This window comes from Aristolochia californica, unplaced genomic scaffold (assembly GCF_029961685.1).
Source record: "Aristolochia californica isolate CCGP_79_NKW_82.1479 unplaced genomic scaffold, dmAriCali1.0.hap1 SCAF_2, whole genome shotgun sequence".
Classification (NCBI taxonomy): Eukaryota; Viridiplantae; Streptophyta; class Magnoliopsida; order Piperales; family Aristolochiaceae; genus Aristolochia; species Aristolochia californica.
The window spans coordinates 16,780,021-16,797,506 of record NW_027181881.1 but is presented as its reverse complement, the minus strand read 5'-3'; the positions used below and the strand labels follow the sequence as shown (position 1 = coordinate 16,797,506).

The window sequence follows — 17,486 nt, the reverse complement described above, 5'->3', positions numbered from 1 at the left end:
GAACTCAAAAATAGTTGTTGGGGGACAATTGATCTATCAGTGAAAAGGTATGATTGATCAACCTCTTTTGTGGCATTTTGAACAATAGTCAAAACAATTACTTTTGTGAGAAAACTCATCCTTGAGGAATTAATAAATATATATTGGCAAACTAAACCTTTGAAGAAATATTTGTGTCTCAATTTCTAATTCTACCCTTTTACATGAGAAAAAAATCCAAACCTGCCTACATTTCCCAATTCTCAATATTTCTCGGCATTTCTAGTTCTATCAATTTACATATTCCTTTTTTCCATATGCTTAGTGATTGGAAGTTTGAATCTAGCTAAGAAAGTTCTCTTCAAAAAAGGTGTAAGTTTATTTTTTCTTTTATATTTTTACTTTCTTTTGAAAGAGGCTTCCTAGAACCTTAAATCTAAAAGGGGAACACCTACTAGAAGGAAATATCTTTAGGAGAAATTGAGATAGTGTAATTGGATATTACACTTAACTAAAGCATGCTGGTTAATCTCTTTATAATTTTTTAAATAAAGTAACATATTGAATTTTTCCTAAGGGTTATTGGGTGGTGGTTACCCTAGCGGAACATCAAGAATAATTTTTTTTTTCTCCTTGTAGTTGAATGTATGCGGTTTTAATTTTGTTTATTGACTTAAATTCAATTACACTATATGCACTTAAATTTTATTTTATACTTAATTCAACCCCCTCTTGAGACACCACCTGAGCCGATCATAAAACTTTTTCATCTTTTATACTTTACAATTTTTTTATTGTTGTTCTTATAATTTCACATCTTCACGGACTAAACACTTTGTACATCGACAAACTATTTTGCGAAATTGTCTCTTTTATATTTTAGTGTAATTGATTTTCTGAATATATATTTTTTTAGAATAACTAAGAATGCTCCTACTTTAGGTTCAACCCAATTAACAATGTACTTTGTTAAATATTAGTGTTACGCTAAATTAAATTGTAATATTAGACTATGTTATCAACTAAAGTAGTTTTACATTAGCTATACGTTATAGTTCTTAAAACTTAGGGGGCCTGAAAAACCTGGGGATGAGTTCCATTTTCCACCCTGCAGGTCGGGGACAGGATTAAAAAATAAAAACCTCCAGGTTTCGGGTCAGGACCCGCGGGGTTTTATACCCATAAAGCCCCTATTTAAAAATTTAAATGATATATTGGTAATTAATAAAATGATATGATTTAATAACTTTATCTGGGACATTTATGAAAATATTTTATCTCTGTCACTTTTTACTGGACTTCAATATCCTGTTTTTAAAAACAAATCTAAAACTTCTTTATTTAAAACGTTGGCAATTAATTTTATTAAAAGGGTATTTATGGAAGAAAAATATTGGGCTTCCAGCCCCATTTTTTCCCGAAATCGACAAATCTTGCCGCCCGTCCCCGTCCCCGTCCCCGTCCCCTACAAGTCGGCAACCTTCCAAACCGTCTTCTGTCCCCTCCCCAGTCATGTTGCCACTGCTGGCGTCCGTATCCTACTTATTTTCCTTACTCCTTCGATCTTTCCCATCCTGCGTCGATTTCCTTCGGCTTTTTCGTCCCGTGCCGGCTAAAGAGTCACTGCCACCACCACCGCCAAGCTGTCAGTTACCACAAAAAGGGTAATTCTTCTCATTACTCCTTAAATCTGAATTTTTAATCTTTGATTTAACTTACATTCTAATGTTTTTAGAACCCTAATCGGACATGCTTTTTTCCTCATCCGTGTCCACTATTCCTGTTGCCGTCACCATTTTGGACTGGCATCGGTTGATAAATCAAAGCCCCGGCTCATCTATTAGTCTACACCGATGGATCCACCCACCGAGAGGTATTTTTAAATATTGGTTGTTTATGTAATTTTTTTTTATTTGCAATTCCTCTTAAATTACAATAGTGAAAATTAAATTGCAATTACATCTATGCATACTTCATGTCTTCATGCTCAATAAACTGCAATTTTTTATCGTCTTTATAAATGAAGTTATTGAGCACTTAATTGCAATAATCCGTTTATTTTTTTAATCAGGGGCGGTATTGAGGAATTGGGAAACAAGGTGGTGACAGGGTTGGTTTCCCTACCCCCTTTAGGTTTTTCTAGGTTCGGGTTTTGGGTTTATATAGATTCAGGTTTTGGAAAACCCAAGCCCCACCCGTGCCCACCCCTAATTAAACTAAACAAGTATAATACATAATATTCTATTAAAGAATATCACTTTTATATGTTATAGACTTAAAATCATATTGGGATCATTTTGAAAATTTTGACATTATATTATAGTTTTTGGACCCATAACTCTGCAAACAAGATCTAACAAAATATTCTGGTGAAGATTAGCAAAATAATAAGTTGTAATATTGTAGTATGTCAAGAACTAGGTACTTTGTTAAAGACTAAGATAATACTATCTTAACATTAGGTTATATTCCAGTTGGGATCCAAGCTAAAAATGGGCACATTCTTGTCACAAAAAGTCATTGTTCAAATTAATATACGAAAGACAATTATTGAAAACTAATATTAATCTACAAATATTCCAATAGAATTTCAGTGTATTTTTTGGAATTATGCTCATCTTAAATGGACAAGTCCACATAATTTTTTTTTCCTTCAGCCCAGAAATTTTTTCTCTAACCTACAGACCAATCAATTGATCGGGTGTTCCATTAAATTTCAAATATAAGAAAAGAACATAAAAGGTTATTTTTTAGTCATGTGAGTTGTATATTTTAAATGAAATCCACGTTTGTCCTAGTGGTGGCCCTACGTTTTTTATCTTAAACCAAATAAACGAATCGAATCGAATATTTAACAAATTTCAACTCGCTCAATTACACCATAAAATCGTAATCTAAAGCGTCCTGGGTGCTCAGCAAAGGCCAATAACTCTCACAAAAGCACGAAAAAAGAAATCAAGCAAGAGAAACAGAGGAGATCTCCTTTTAATTGGAAATTATGTCACCAATAATGGTTATCTGATAACTTCCTGAACACGAGTCTCCACAAAAACAACTGCAAAAACGAAGTTTAATAGTCACAGAGGAACACCTGGGCCTGAGGGCCGGATCTTCCCCAAACCGACCAATGTAGGGCTCCATGACTTTAAAAAGCCAAGAAATATTAAAGAAACACGAGGCAAATGATGAAGCTATTGCAAATCAAATTAAGCACATAAAGAGAAGAATAACAACACAAAAAGTGAAGAAATTGAGGAAGCAAAACTCACTAGTGGAGGGCATAAACTACAGCAACAATTACTCCGACTGCCTGAACCCATAGAAGACGGTTATAGGATTGGGCAGCACCACTGCAATCATCATCCGTCCCACTGAAGCACCCAGGATGTGTAATCTTTGTAACACCCCCATCCAATGAGAAGGTTCTGTTTGGTGTACCACCAGCAAACAACACGCACCAGAAATATGGGGCACCCCCATCACTGCCACTCACCGCAGCTCCCATCTGAGTGTGATTCCTACTGTGTAGAATCTCCAAGCTCCTACTGTTCTGGATCAGGATATCGGAGAATGCATCCGAGGGAGGCACATAACGAGACTGGCAACCAAGGAGACGACCAGTCACGGGGGCCAAGGTTGAAGCCTGCACACCGCAATTGGGTGCAAAGGTCTCTGCAAATTCTGCATCTGCTGGTTTTTTTCCATTTCCTACCTCATCGCACTTTCCTTGGTAGGCTTTGATGTACTGCAAGGCAATGCACCCTAGTCCAGGACTGTCAACAAGGGATGGTGATTTGTGAGCCGTTCTATTTGCATTGACCACGGCTACAAGCTCATCTGCCGGGTTATCTGTAAAGTTTTATTGACAAATACAGATTGTCATTCCAACACAAGTATAAAAATGATGGATACTAAACAAGCAGGAAAACCAGACTTCCTTGGATAACATAATATATGCCACATATCAACTGAACTATAACTAGAAATGACCTTGTAAACCCTCTTATCTACCCTGTTCTTTGACTAGCTAAGATGGCAAAAATAGCCAAACTCAATTTTTCATTACTTTCCACAAGTAGGCAAAGAAGAACAAACACAATGTAATAGAATTATCAAGACCAGCAAGGAGTACACAATGCAATACAATTACATCATAAAAAGACTGCTGGACTATATACGATAAATTCAAAAAAGAAAAATAAAATACTGCCGGACTGGATCTTCTAGAATTCAGCTCCAGCCTGCAATAATAGTTTTCACTATGAAATGTTTACTTTGAGAAAGTAACATGATTTGTTTTTGTTAGTCATAATCAGTCCAGAATATTGTTTACAGCAGATGGCATGTTTTCTTTTCTTTGCTAATGTAGAAAAGAGATATGAAAGGTGTATTACCATAATTACAAATGAACAAGAGGAGAAAAACTAGACTAAAGGCAACATGAGATGAATCATGCTCAGAAATTCAGATGTCACATCCTTATAGACACCAATAAATGTGCACCTAATTGATCATTGGAAATGACTCTTTCAATTAATATCAAGTCAGTTTCAGCCTTCACTTTAAAACCAGTACCATAACATGCTAAGCAGTTTTCATAACACTTCTAGTTCTTCATTATCTCCAAGTGGATTTCTTTTCTTGTCAATGGATACCAGAACCATAACATGCTAAGCAGTTTTCATAACACATCTAGTTCTTCAGTATCTCCAAGTGGATTTCTTGTCAATGGATAGATATTTGTAGAAAATAAAAATAAAAAATAAAAGTTAAAAAATGCCAAATTCATGTAAGCTGATTTTGGGGGTTCAATTCTTGAGTCCAAGCATTCACATATGATACCAATAACCCATTATCCAGCACAGCGAGCAACATAGAAGATAGATAATAGACATCTCTACAGACATAGCTTCATCATACCTCTAGACTCTATAAAACCAATTCAATGTACACAGTCTTCAATTCCACGAGTTGATTATAAATGTGACTTTTACTAGATAAATGTTCTGCAGAAAGTAAGAATATATTCACAGTCAAAGACGACAAGGGAACATTGGTTCAGTCGGTTATTTGAATGAAACATTGTTATAATTACAATTTACAAATCAAGTTTAGGCACAAACAGAAGCCCAGTCTCATCAAAACATAGCTAACAAAAAGAGACAACAGTATATGCTCTCCAACTTAAAGAACATCCCAAAAACCCTACGAGAGGGTTATTGACAAAAGAACCATATTGAGTATTATATAAGGTTCATCCACTCCTTTTTACCTGTGCTTTTGACATGCCATCAGATAAAGGTACAGAAACAAGCCTTTTTACATCATTTAGAAACAAGGTAAATGGAGGGTTAGGATTGAAGAAATAAATGTTGCAGAATTACAAGGGAAATAGAGTTCCTAGCAGACTCTGCTTTTGATAATGTAGTTGCAGGGATTTTTCTGCAGTTGTAACTCTTGCTGAGGACATTTCTAATGTAAAAAAAATGAGAGATTTTTATCATGTTAGATCTATGCAAGAAGAATGTTGGGAAATGAGGATAAATTTGCAGTAGAAACAAGTTAAGAACTAAGTGTCAGAAATTTCCTGTAGTTGCAGTTCTGGACTTTGGAGCCTACTATTTATGAACTGATGTGAGAATATGTATGTTAACTTGGGTGTTCTGTACTGGAATATTGAGATACAACTCGTAGAAAATTATGGTACTGATTCAATCAGCTAAAAGCCGAAAATGCCAGTTTTTGGCACCAAAAACCTTAAAGAGAATACATGCATAAGTTTACAATCTCATTAATGAAGAAGCAACTTAAGAATTGCCAACTGTTTATCATTTCAAGCTGCATGTGAAAGCCGTCACCTGATTACGCTTAATCTGTATTTGTTGGATCAACAGAATCTTTATCTTGCAAACGAGAGCCACAAAACGAGCTGGTAAACTTCAAGAAAAGCATCATAGAAATATATTTCACATTTAAGGAAAGTGAACAAAAGTGTGTCCCGTTTCCATCTATTATAGTTGAAAACAAATCAGAACACTACAAAAAAGGATTCCATTGAACGGTCTCCAAAGCATTGCTGCAGAATAGAAACACTCTCTTTACAACAACTTTCCTTACCAAAATCCTAGATCGGAACTATCTGGAGGAAACACTAGAAGGACGTGGACAGAAACCTGGGGGCGAGGAATTCAATTTGCAGAAATCAGAAAATGAACTAGCAATCGAACGAAATATTCCAACATGTGTTGACTCTGGAATCTAATCGCGTCAAACCAGCAATGCAGAATCCTATTAGAAAAATATGCGAGGACGATTTCGAGGTGCATTCTGATCCTCCAACACACATATGGAAACCTGGCTTCAGAGTTCTAGACCTGACTTACAGCAGCTCCTCTCACAGAAAAATTTTGAAGCATATATGATATCAGAATGGAAGATATTTTCTGCAGTATAATAAAATGTGAGCACAAGCCACCATTCAGAGTGCCGGCTCAACGCTATCTCGAGCTACATTGTAGTCCCAAGAAAGTAACTAAAAAATCTAGTTTCATCTAACAAAAAGTAGCTTCAATTCAAAAGTCACAAAGATCCGAATGGAAAATTACTAGACACATTGTCTTCTTCTCCAAGCAAAAAAAGAAGAACTTACGCTTACTGTCGGTTGCATCTGAAACAAGGAGAAATGCGGAGAAGAGAAACCAAAAAGCGACCGCCATTGCTGTCCTTGCAAGTGATCAGAACCTCCGAATGGAGAACAAACTGTTGCCCAATTTATACAAGGTTACAAGCCATCGATACTTCACAAAATTACCACGAAGCCTCTCAAAAACTTCGGTCGACTTCTCTGGTCGCTTGTCTGGTCTCTGACAAAGTAATACCAACCGCCCAAGGTTTAGTCCGGATTCCAGATATTGAGAATTGGTACAGAAACTGAAAAAGCAGATTTGGAGTTGGGCTGTCCCCACGTGCCTAACTCCTCTATAAAATATCAGAATTACCCTTCTCATTGAAGTATCCAATGGGACTACCAACTTGTACGTGACACCGCAACCCTTCAAGTGCCGCCATTTCTATGCACATCGAACCAGTGCGTCTCGTATAATTTTAATCTATACATATCCATATAATTTCACTACTTCAAAATCCAATATATGGTGGTACATAGGCTACATCGAGTGAAATTCTTCTAATAAAATTGCTAACCATGGTTTTGTAGACCTGCATGAACGGTAAAGAAGTAAGGACTCGTTCCAAAATGGTTAATGACCAATTTAGTTATTTTATCAACAAACAAGATTGATAAACAGTTATAAAGGCTTACTTTAGAGTTAAATGCCTTTAATGGCAAAAGGGTCATCCAACTACCAACAATGCTATCACCCCTACCAACTTAGTCAAGAATTAGTACCTCACACAAGTTATTTCAATAGAAGAAAAATGAGTTAAGGATGAAAAGACACAAAAAAAAAAAAAAGTGAAATAATAACAAAGTGATTATGTTTGTCTCGAGCTAAATTGCTCCACACCTTTTAGTGATCCCTTCAAAGTGAACATAGGAAAGATGGGATAGGGCTTCATAATCACACTTTTGATGTAATCCTTTCTTGGGGTCCAATTTAGTTAAAGTTCATGACTAAGATTTACCATCTTTAACTTTATATTGTTTTCCCTATATCTTGACTAATGTTTGATCTAATAAAAAAATAAATTGCCATCATTAATTTCATATTGTTTCCTCTATATCTTTACTAATGTTTGATATGAAACAAAAATCAATAAGTGGATCAAATATTTAAACATGCACATACAAAAAATAATGTTATTTTTCTTTAGACTAGGATAGAATTGGCCCATTAATCAAAACTAGAAAACATATTGGATTAGGCTGAGTTTCTTTTTTTTTAAAAAAAAAAAAGGTCAAGACAATAATTATATTTAAGTAAAAAAATTCATGACAACACTACAGTAGGATAAGGCAACTGGGTTTTTGGTTCACATCATCCACTTTTCTTTTTAACATTGCCAAAGTTGATTCATTTTTTTATTGTTAGATGGTTTAGTTAAAAGTTATCAATTTTTCACCCATATTAGAAGTCTTTGGAGCTTTCTATATTATTTGCTAACCACTCAAACCTTGAGAAAGATATATAATATTACTTTTATTATTAACTTAAATTCATTTATGCCAACATGATGCAATAAAGGGATGTCATAATTGTTAGGAATTAGACACCCTAATTCCAAACTAATTAAAGTATTAATAATAAACACAAAAGAAGAAAAAAAACAGGCACGGGAACTAAACAATAAGATTTATACAGGTTCACCTCAAGGTGAGACTACGTCTTGTCTTCCACCATTGTAGTAATCCTCTATGAAGATAAAATAGTTTACAAGAGAGATCACACATACTTACATGTGTTTTTTTTTTAACCTCTCGGGCGGCACCTTTTGATGCTCCTCGGATGAATGATAAAACCCTAATAGAGGTGCCCCCACAATTATAAAGAGAAAATTAGGGCAACGGCTTTACGAGAGTGAAATTTCTAAACTGCCTTTAATGAAATAGCAGTTAATATATCGTGGATTGGGCATGGGATCTACCCTGTTATGCACGCAATAACATTATTATTATAATTATTTTTATTTAATTTACTTTATTTTATTTCAGTTAAAGTAGAATAGGCCACAAGGGTATTTTTGGAATATTTATTTATAAGGGTATTTTTGTAATATTTTATCTTAAGCCTTTTAAGGGTGACCCTATTTAAGGGGTAAGAGTAATGAGAAAGACAAGCATTGATTTTTAGGTTAAACAGGCTTGGAGGTCTCCTCAACGAGCTCAGAGGTGTGTGTTCTCCTTAACGATCCTAGGATTTTCAAGCTTCCCTTTGGCTTGATTTTCGTCTTCCTCTTCTTCCTCCCTAAAAATCCATCTATCAGATCCGGGACCATAACAACTGGTATCAGAGTGGGAACACAATGAGGGATTCGTTGCGAGAAAAACGTATGGCCATACTCGAATTATTGGAAGAAATACAAGAGGGAATGCATAGAACTTCCAGTGAATTTTCTGCAATGATGAGGTACCTAGCAGAAAAGAAGGTCATACAACCTCAAATCTCCAAGCATGACAATTGCACAGTAGAAGAGGCAACAAACGCTGTTATGGATAGGCAGAAGGGCCATGGGCCAGAAAATTTCAATATTCCCAAGCAGGGAAGTCCAGCGATGGGCCAAACAAATCTAATTTCTCAGTCATGGAAATTAGACAATAGGGACCCTGGAAATTCGAAATCAGAGGGGTCTGCTACCAAATCCTCGTTGGTAAGGGTTGATTTGGGTTCGACCTCAAAAAATCACTTCTCACGGCCAGCAAAATGTCTCCCAGAACACCAGACAGAAAAATTCTGATCTGCCTCTGTCTTGGCGAATCAGTTCAGCCGTCCCTTCACTATCTCGGAAAATATACAAGCAGCGAAGCCACAAAGGGCTGCTATTCGTCACTGAAAAAAGAGGAGGCGCCGGCAGAAACAAATCCGGTGGGCTTTGGCTTCCAGATTCACACTTTCAGTCTCAATCTCGCTTGCAGTAGGCCAGTAGGGAACCCACATCAACATATTTTTGGGTAAGTTTCTGACATGCCCTCAATTGATATGTATAAAAAATTTTTCCATGGGGGTGAAGGAGCTCCAAGGAGCTGAGCAGCAGCGACGCTGCTCAAATTTTTGGCCTGGTGGTTTTCTATTCCGGGAGGCAGAGAAATAGAACCATTTTGACTCATTTTTGACAAGTGTGTTTGAATTCCGAGAAGGAATTTTTTTGGGGATGCTGGGAAGGATAGAAATATTTGTTTGGATGTTGTTTTATCCTTCTATTGTCGAGAACAACAGTAGTATGGAATTTAGGATATCATGAAAGGAACTTTAGATCAACAAGAAAGAAGAAGAAGAAGAAGAGAAAAGGAGAAGAGAAGAAGAAGAACGTGGAAGGAGAGAGTTTGAATTAAGGGAGAAGAGGGTTGTGTCAAAAAGAAAAATGAGGGCTGGACGAATTTTTGGAAAGAGAGGAGAGTGCTTCAATGCCCTACCTCTTAGCCATTGCCTTTATTTATAGTTTTACAATGCCCTTAGGGCTACAACTTGTTAAAACAAAAGACATAAAAGGAACACATATTTACACTTCAATGCCATCTTTATGGAAAGTACCATATTTTACACATATGCCATTCCTTTGACATGTGGGCTTCTTGTCTTGAGCTCGTGGGCTTGAGCCCATCTTCCAACACTCCCCCTCAAGCTGGAGGAGAAAAGACATCATAAATACCCAGCTTGCCCCATATAAACGATAGGATTTTAGATGTAACAGGTTTAGTGAGAATATCAGCTACTTGCTCTTGAGATGACACATGTTCGAGAGAGATTATTCCTGCTTGAAACTTCTCTTGTATAAAATGACAATCCACCTCAATATGTTTAGTTCTTTCATGAAAAACTGGATTTGAAGTGATATGAATGGCTGCTTGATTATCACAATGCAGATTCATGGACCCCTTTTTATAAAAACCTAGTTCGGTAAGAAGGGTCTTGATCCATAAAAGTTCACTAACGGTATGGGCCATAGCTCTGTATTCTGCTTCGGCGCTAGATCTTGCAACCACATTTTGCTTCTTACTTTTCCATGTAACCAAGTTTCCCCCAACCAGTGTACAATATCCTTATGTAGATTTTCTATCATCAGGAGATCCAGCCCAATCTGCATATGAGAAGCCTTCTATGTTGAAGTGCCCATGTTTTTTATACAGCAATCCTCTTCCCGGAGCTCCTTTTAGATAACGTAATATTCTCTCTAAAGCCTGCCAGTGGGTAATTTGTGATTTGTGCATGAATTGACTCACCACACTTACAGCATATGATATGTCTAGCCTAGTTACCATGAGATAAATCAGTTTTCCCACAAGTCTTTGATATTTGCCAATATCAATATCTTCTTCATTTGTGGCACATAATTTTACATTTGTATCCATAGGTGTGTCAGCTGGTCTACAACCCTTCATTCCTTTTTCTTCAAGGAGATCCAAGACATATTTCCTTTGAGACAATATTATCCCATGTTTGGATTGAAGAACTTCTATACCCAAAAAATATTTAAGCATACCAAGGTTTTTAGTCTTGAATTCCTGACATATCATCTGCTTCACCTCTTGTATGCTCAAAGCATAATCACCAGTTAAGATAATATCATCCACGTATATGCCCAATAATATTTTCCCTTTGACCGTATCTTTATAATATACAGAATGATTAACTGAGCACTGATGAAAACCAAACCGTAGGAGTGTTTGACTAAATTTATCAAACCAAGCCCGAGGGGACTGCTTAAGCCCATATAAAGACTTTTTTAACCGGCATACTGACTCCCCCTCAGCCACATAACCAGGTGGTTGAACCATATAAATTTCCTCACTGATATCACCATTTAAAAAAGCATTTTTAACATCTAACCGATAGGCGGGCCATGAGGAGTTAGCAGCAATTTTGCAATAGGAGAGAAGGTCTCCTCATAATCTATCTCATAGCACTGTGTATAGCTCTTAGCAACCAGTCGAGCTTTAAAAGGAGCAACCGATCCATTCGGATTCTGTTTCACCAAAAAAACCCATCGACAGCCAACCTGTCTTTTACCTTTCGGGAGTGATGTCAAGTACCAGGTTTGGTTTTCGAATAAGGTGTGTGTTATGCATGCAATAACATTATTATTTTAGTGTTTTCTTTAATTTACTTTATTTTATTTCAGTTTTAGGTCATAGGGGTATTTTTGGAATATTTTATTCATAGGGATATTTCTGTAATATTTTATTAAACCCTAACAGGGTGAACCCTATTTAAGGGGTAAGAGTAATGAGAAAAGCAATCATTGAAGTATTAAGAATTAGGTTAATTTTAGCGTAAAGAGGCTTAGAGTTCTCCTCAACGAGCTCTAGGGTTATCAAGCTTCCCTTAGGCTTGATCTTTCGTTTTCATCTTCCCCATGTCTTCCTATTACCCCTACGGTAATGCCTAGAAGACCCGCAACCCGTGGCAGACCCCAGATCCTCCCAAAGAATCCATGTGTCAGATCCGGGACCATAACAGCGTGCATTTCTTCATCCATAGCCGCCTTCCATCCTGAATGTCTCAGAGCCTCTTGATACGACTGCGGAACGGAAGTAGAAGAAAGGGACGCAAGAAACTAAAAACACTCGGAAGACAAGTGATGGTGAGACATAAATTTTGAGATAGGATGCGAAGTAGTACAGGAGCAACGTTATTTTCTTAAAGCAATACGCCGAGTATCAAATTTAGGCCCATACATAGGAGGAGAAGGACTTACCTCGGGTGGATCTGACAACTCCACAGGTGAAGGTACGACCGGTGCATCAGGGGATGGTTCCACTTCAAGATTGAACGACACAAGCGGACAAGGAGTAGTAAAAGGACAAGTCCATCTTGGAGGAGGATCATGGGAGGAGTAGAAGGGGGTGTCCTCAAAGAAAGTCACATCCCTGGAGATAAACATCCTCTGAAGGGTAGGATTGTAATAGACATAACCTTTCTGGGTGCGAGAGTACCCCAAAAAAATGCACGTCATAGACCGAGGATCAAGTTTATTTTTATGTGGGAATGTAACATGAACAAAACACGTATATCCAAACACTTTCAAAGGAAGAGAAAAATGTTTTTCACCATTAAATAACATAGAGTGAGGAGTTTTATGATGAATGACTGATGAAGATAACCTATTAATTAGAAAGCATGTTGTAAGTATAGCATGAAGCCAATAGAAATAGGGTACCTTCATGGAGTAGAGGAGGCCCCGAGCAACTTCAAGAAGATGATGATTCTTTCTTTCAGCAACACCATTTTGTTGAGGAGTATAGGCACATGATGTTTGATGAATAAGCCCATTACTCTCACAAAATGATTTGAAGTCATGAGACATATATTCCTTAGCATTATCAGATCTAAGAGTTTGAATTTTCTTCCCAAATTGAGTCAAGACCATAGCATGAAAATTTTTAAACAAAGAAAGAATTTTGGAATGCTCTTTAAATAGATATAACCAAGTCACTCGAGTAAAATCATCAACAAAAATGAAAAAATATTTAACTTGGGAAATATTTGAGACAAATAAAGGGCCCCATACATCAGAATGTACTAGTTCAAACGGAGCAGTACTTGTAGTTGTAAGACGAGGAGAATATGTACTCTTGACTTGTTTACTTAATTGACAAACCTCACAACTAAAATTAGAAAGTCCTTTTAAAGATGGAACCGAAGAATGAAGTGAATGGGTAGACGGATGACCAAGTCAGTTGTGCCATAGATGTGGTGGACGATAATGCAGCTAATGGTGGAAGAGTGAAGTAGTACAAACCCCCCTTTTCATGGCCACCACCAATCACCCGCTTCGTAGTGAGATCTTGAAAGACACAAGAAGACGGTGAGAAGGTGATAGAGCAATTTAATTGTTTGGTCAATTGACTAACTGAGAGCAAATTTAAAGGAAATTGAGGAACAAACAAAACATCTTGAAGGGGAATAGATGAAGTAAGAGAGGAGCTAAACCTTTGCCAAGGACCTTGGTTTGGGTACCATCAGCAATAGTAATGAATTTATGAGGATAACAAGGAGATAAGGACTGTAACAAGTGTTTGTTACCTGATAGATGTTCGGAGGCCCCGGAGTCGATGATCCAAGAGGAAGAGGAAGAAGAGGAAGAAAGCATACCTGAGGCAATAGTAGTGGCAGCAGTAGATGATGAGGGAATAGATGATTCCATGAAGGACTTCATTTTCTAAAATGCATCATAGTCCTCAGCCGTAAGAGTCACATTTCCTGATGATGATTCAACTTATCTTCATTTTTCTCAACGTTAACCGAGACTGGGTTAGCTATGGCCCAATTAGGCTTGCCATGAAGTTTCCAGCATGATGCCACAAGGTGGTTCTGACGGCCACAATAAGTGCAAAGTTGAGAGTCAATACGGAAAGAATTCTGACCCGTTCTACCACCTCTATTTTCTGCCCCTCTCATAGTTCGACCCCCTCTCATATTTCTACCCCGTCCTTGGGATGAGGAAGATGTTCCCCGATTGCCAGAGAACATCACCGATGGAGCATCAATAGGAGAAGGAGGGGATGGATCCGGTATCCAAAGTAATGTAGCACTAATATCATCGAAGGATGAAAGAGCAGAAGAACTTAGAAACTGAGTTTTGGCCACCTCAAGGTATGGCTTAATATTCGATAAGCAAATGGTTGTTGCCAAAGCTTCTCTTTGTCGTTTTTGAATTGCAATATCAGTGGAATATGGTTGAGCTAGTTTCCATTCTTGAAGAAAACCTCAAAACCATGCCAAAAATTCATGAATATTATCTCCATGTTTCGTATGCAGCATGTTTTTTAAGACATCATATATTTTTTTGTAATGAAGCAGTGCTTGAGTAAAGCTTGGCACAAGTGTCCCATATGTTCTTGGCGGTTTCCAAGTGGACCACATTGTTGGCCACCTGCTCTTCCATGCTATTAATGAGCCAACTTATCACCATGTTATCATCCTTAACCCACTTATGGTAGGACGCATCTTCTTCATCAATCGGAGGAGGAAAGTTAACAACGTGGCTCAAGAGGTCACGAGTAATAAGAACCCTCCGAACCGATTGTGACCAGCTCATGTAATTGGAGAGACCTCTAAGTGGAATTGTAGTAATACGGAGTATATCACTCTTATTACTATTGTATCCAATCTCCATGATGAAGCAAGTAAAATATGGAGGTCAAGGGGAAAGGCCTTCTTCAAAGAACAATTACTCAATGTAATTTGAAGAACCCGTAGACCAAATCAGTCACCAACAAAAGAGAACAAGAACCAATTTCTTTCATGAGGGCAAGCACCAAATTATCAAAAAAAATTTGCCTTTAGAAAGTGATAATAACATCCAGCCATCACTCAACATCTCTTGTATTCATAAGAACAAAGAGAAGAAAGTATATGCAACCAATTAGGCCTTAATCCAAACTCCAACACAAACGACCAATAAACAAAATATTAGAGAAGATTTAACGGCAAACCAAGACACTCGGAAGAGATTTATCTTCAGCTCATGGGAGACTTCAACATAAACAAAAATTAGATTGTTGAAGTTAAAAAAATTGGGAACTACAAAGGGTAAATGACTGCTGGAATTTCATCAAACATATAATGGGCATCCAACAACATAACACAAACCCATGAGCAACCTTAAGTAGGAGAAGATACATCAACATGTGCTGGAATTCTACCTCAAATGAGATGGATCCAAATTACATAAAGGTAATTGAATTTCACCCATCAATCTTAATAAGATGCAAACAACAAATGATCTTGATCACTCTTGTAATTGATTTACAAGGAGTCAAGATTATAACATCAATTTAGTCATAGAAATAATTCTTTACAACATATAAAGATTTATCTTGACTTGATGTGACTAAAAATTCAAGAAGTAAAGAAAAACAGTAAAAAGGAGTATGTAAATAAGAAAAGGAAACAAAAAAAACGTAAATAAGAAGAACATGAACTTATCTCTTCATGACTGAACTCCTTTTACAACTTCTTGAACATATTTCATAACAACTCCATGAAGAGAGATCCTAAACTCCATGCTCTGATACCTTGTAAAATTTAGGATCTCATGAAAAGAACTTTAGATCAACAAGAAAGAAGAAGAAGAAGAAGAAGAGAAAAGGAGAAGAGAATAAGAAGAACGTGGAAGGAGAGAGTTTGGATTAAGGGAGAAGAGGGTTGCGTCAAAAAGAAAAATGAGGGCTGGAAGAATTTTTGGAAAGAGAGGAGAGTGCTTCAATGCCCTACCTCTTAGCCATTGCCTTTATTTATAGTTTTACAATGCCCTTAGGGCTACAACTTTTTAAAACAAAAGACATAAAAGGAACACATATTTACACTTCAATGCCATTTTTATGGAAAGTACCATATTTTACACATATGCCACTCCTTTTACGTGTGGGCTTCTTTTCTTGAGCTCGTGGGCTTGAGCCCATCTTCCAACAAGTAGTATGCATATCCCATATCAATTTGGGGACCTTGTGTTTAATCTTTTGAATGACTTGTATACTGCTCGCCAACTGGTTGTCAAAATTCTTCAACCAGATGGGAAATGTGGTGATAAAATTTTGTTGGGTATTCAGGGCAGGGGTGAGATAATTCTGTGGATGAAGGATTTTTCTATTGATGGGACTGTAACAGATGATCATGATTTTAGGGGCTTCATCTCTCGTGAAATATTTGACGAACTCTGTGCTGATCTGTGGGAGCAAGCTCTTGTACCTGTCAAAGAAGTGCTTACACATTCTGGCTTGAGAGTTGATGAACTATATGTTGTAGAGCTGATAGGTGGTGCAACTCGGGTGCCTAAGTTGCATGCTAAACTTCAACCCTCAGAGTGGATTGATGTTTCAATTAAAAAATTTACTACGGCGAATTCAACCAATACTACACCAAACATATCACTTGAAGAAAGCCCTGACAATAGGACAATTGTTGGCAATGAAAAACTGAGCACATAATCTGTGGTAGATAGTTCCTCTAATCCTATCCTAGAGCCACTTATTGTTGGCAATGCAACCTCAATCCAGACATTGGCATGGAGGGTGGAAGAAGTATGAAAGGATAAGTTGTAGAGTTGGGCTTTATCAGCAATCCAAGATTGGGATGGGGTAACAGATAGTTCCTTATCCAAGCAAGATCAAGGCATGATACAAATGGTAGCTGCACTTGTAGTTGTTGGAGCCCATACTAGGGCTATGACAGCTCCCACTTCACAAAATTGGTCCGAGGTGCAGCTGCTTGTGACGTTCCATTCATTATTGTTGCTTGAAATTCGTCACGCTATTAGCAATTCCAAATTACAGGTGCTGCAACAGCAAGCAACATATGTCCTTGGTGGCCTCACACTGGGCTACAAGTCTATCATTATTACAATTTTTTCCAGTACAGTAGCCATCGACGTGGGTTTCAGTCTTGCTGCCGTATATGAACTTTCAGTGACAGTTTTAGGAATGCTTAGCGCAATTACAACCAGGCTTGCGCTTGACATATATGGACTCAAGGGCTTGCGATTGACACCTATGCACTTGACACTTATTGGCAAGTATTATGCACAATTTCTTGGGAGGAGGGATTTGGACAAGCACCTTGATGCAGATGAAGAAATCGTACTTGGAGCAACTCTTCATGCTGCAAATTTAAGTGATAGAATCAAGTTGAACCGTAAACTAGGCATAATTGATGGTTCTTTTTATGCGATCATAATGAAATTGGATGGTTCAGATCTCATTAAAGATGAGAACTCAAAACAGCTATTGGTGCCAAACATGAAAACACTCCTCAGTAAGATGTTTAGGTCTATTAAGCCCAAGATGGAATCTAGTAAGATGTTCTGGGCGGCGTCTGAACAGTGTATCAGTG

General features: G+C 37.3%; 1 protein-coding gene across 1 annotated transcript; it reads right to left on the bottom strand.

The window, feature by feature from the left end:
* Nucleotides 1–2,934: 2,934 nt before the first annotated feature.
* Nucleotides 2,935–6,813, bottom strand: LOC137956276 (uncharacterized). The gene is made up of 2 exons (XM_068803694.1): nt 6,629–6,813; nt 2,935–3,828 (listed from the first exon to the last, which is right to left on the bottom strand). The coding sequence occupies exons 1-2, from the start codon at nt 6,693–6,695 to the stop codon at nt 3,248–3,250; spliced, it is 648 nt and encodes a 215-aa protein (XP_068659795.1). The 5' UTR covers nt 6,696–6,813; the 3' UTR covers nt 2,935–3,247.
* Between the last annotated feature and the right edge of the window lie 10,673 nt (nt 6,814–17,486).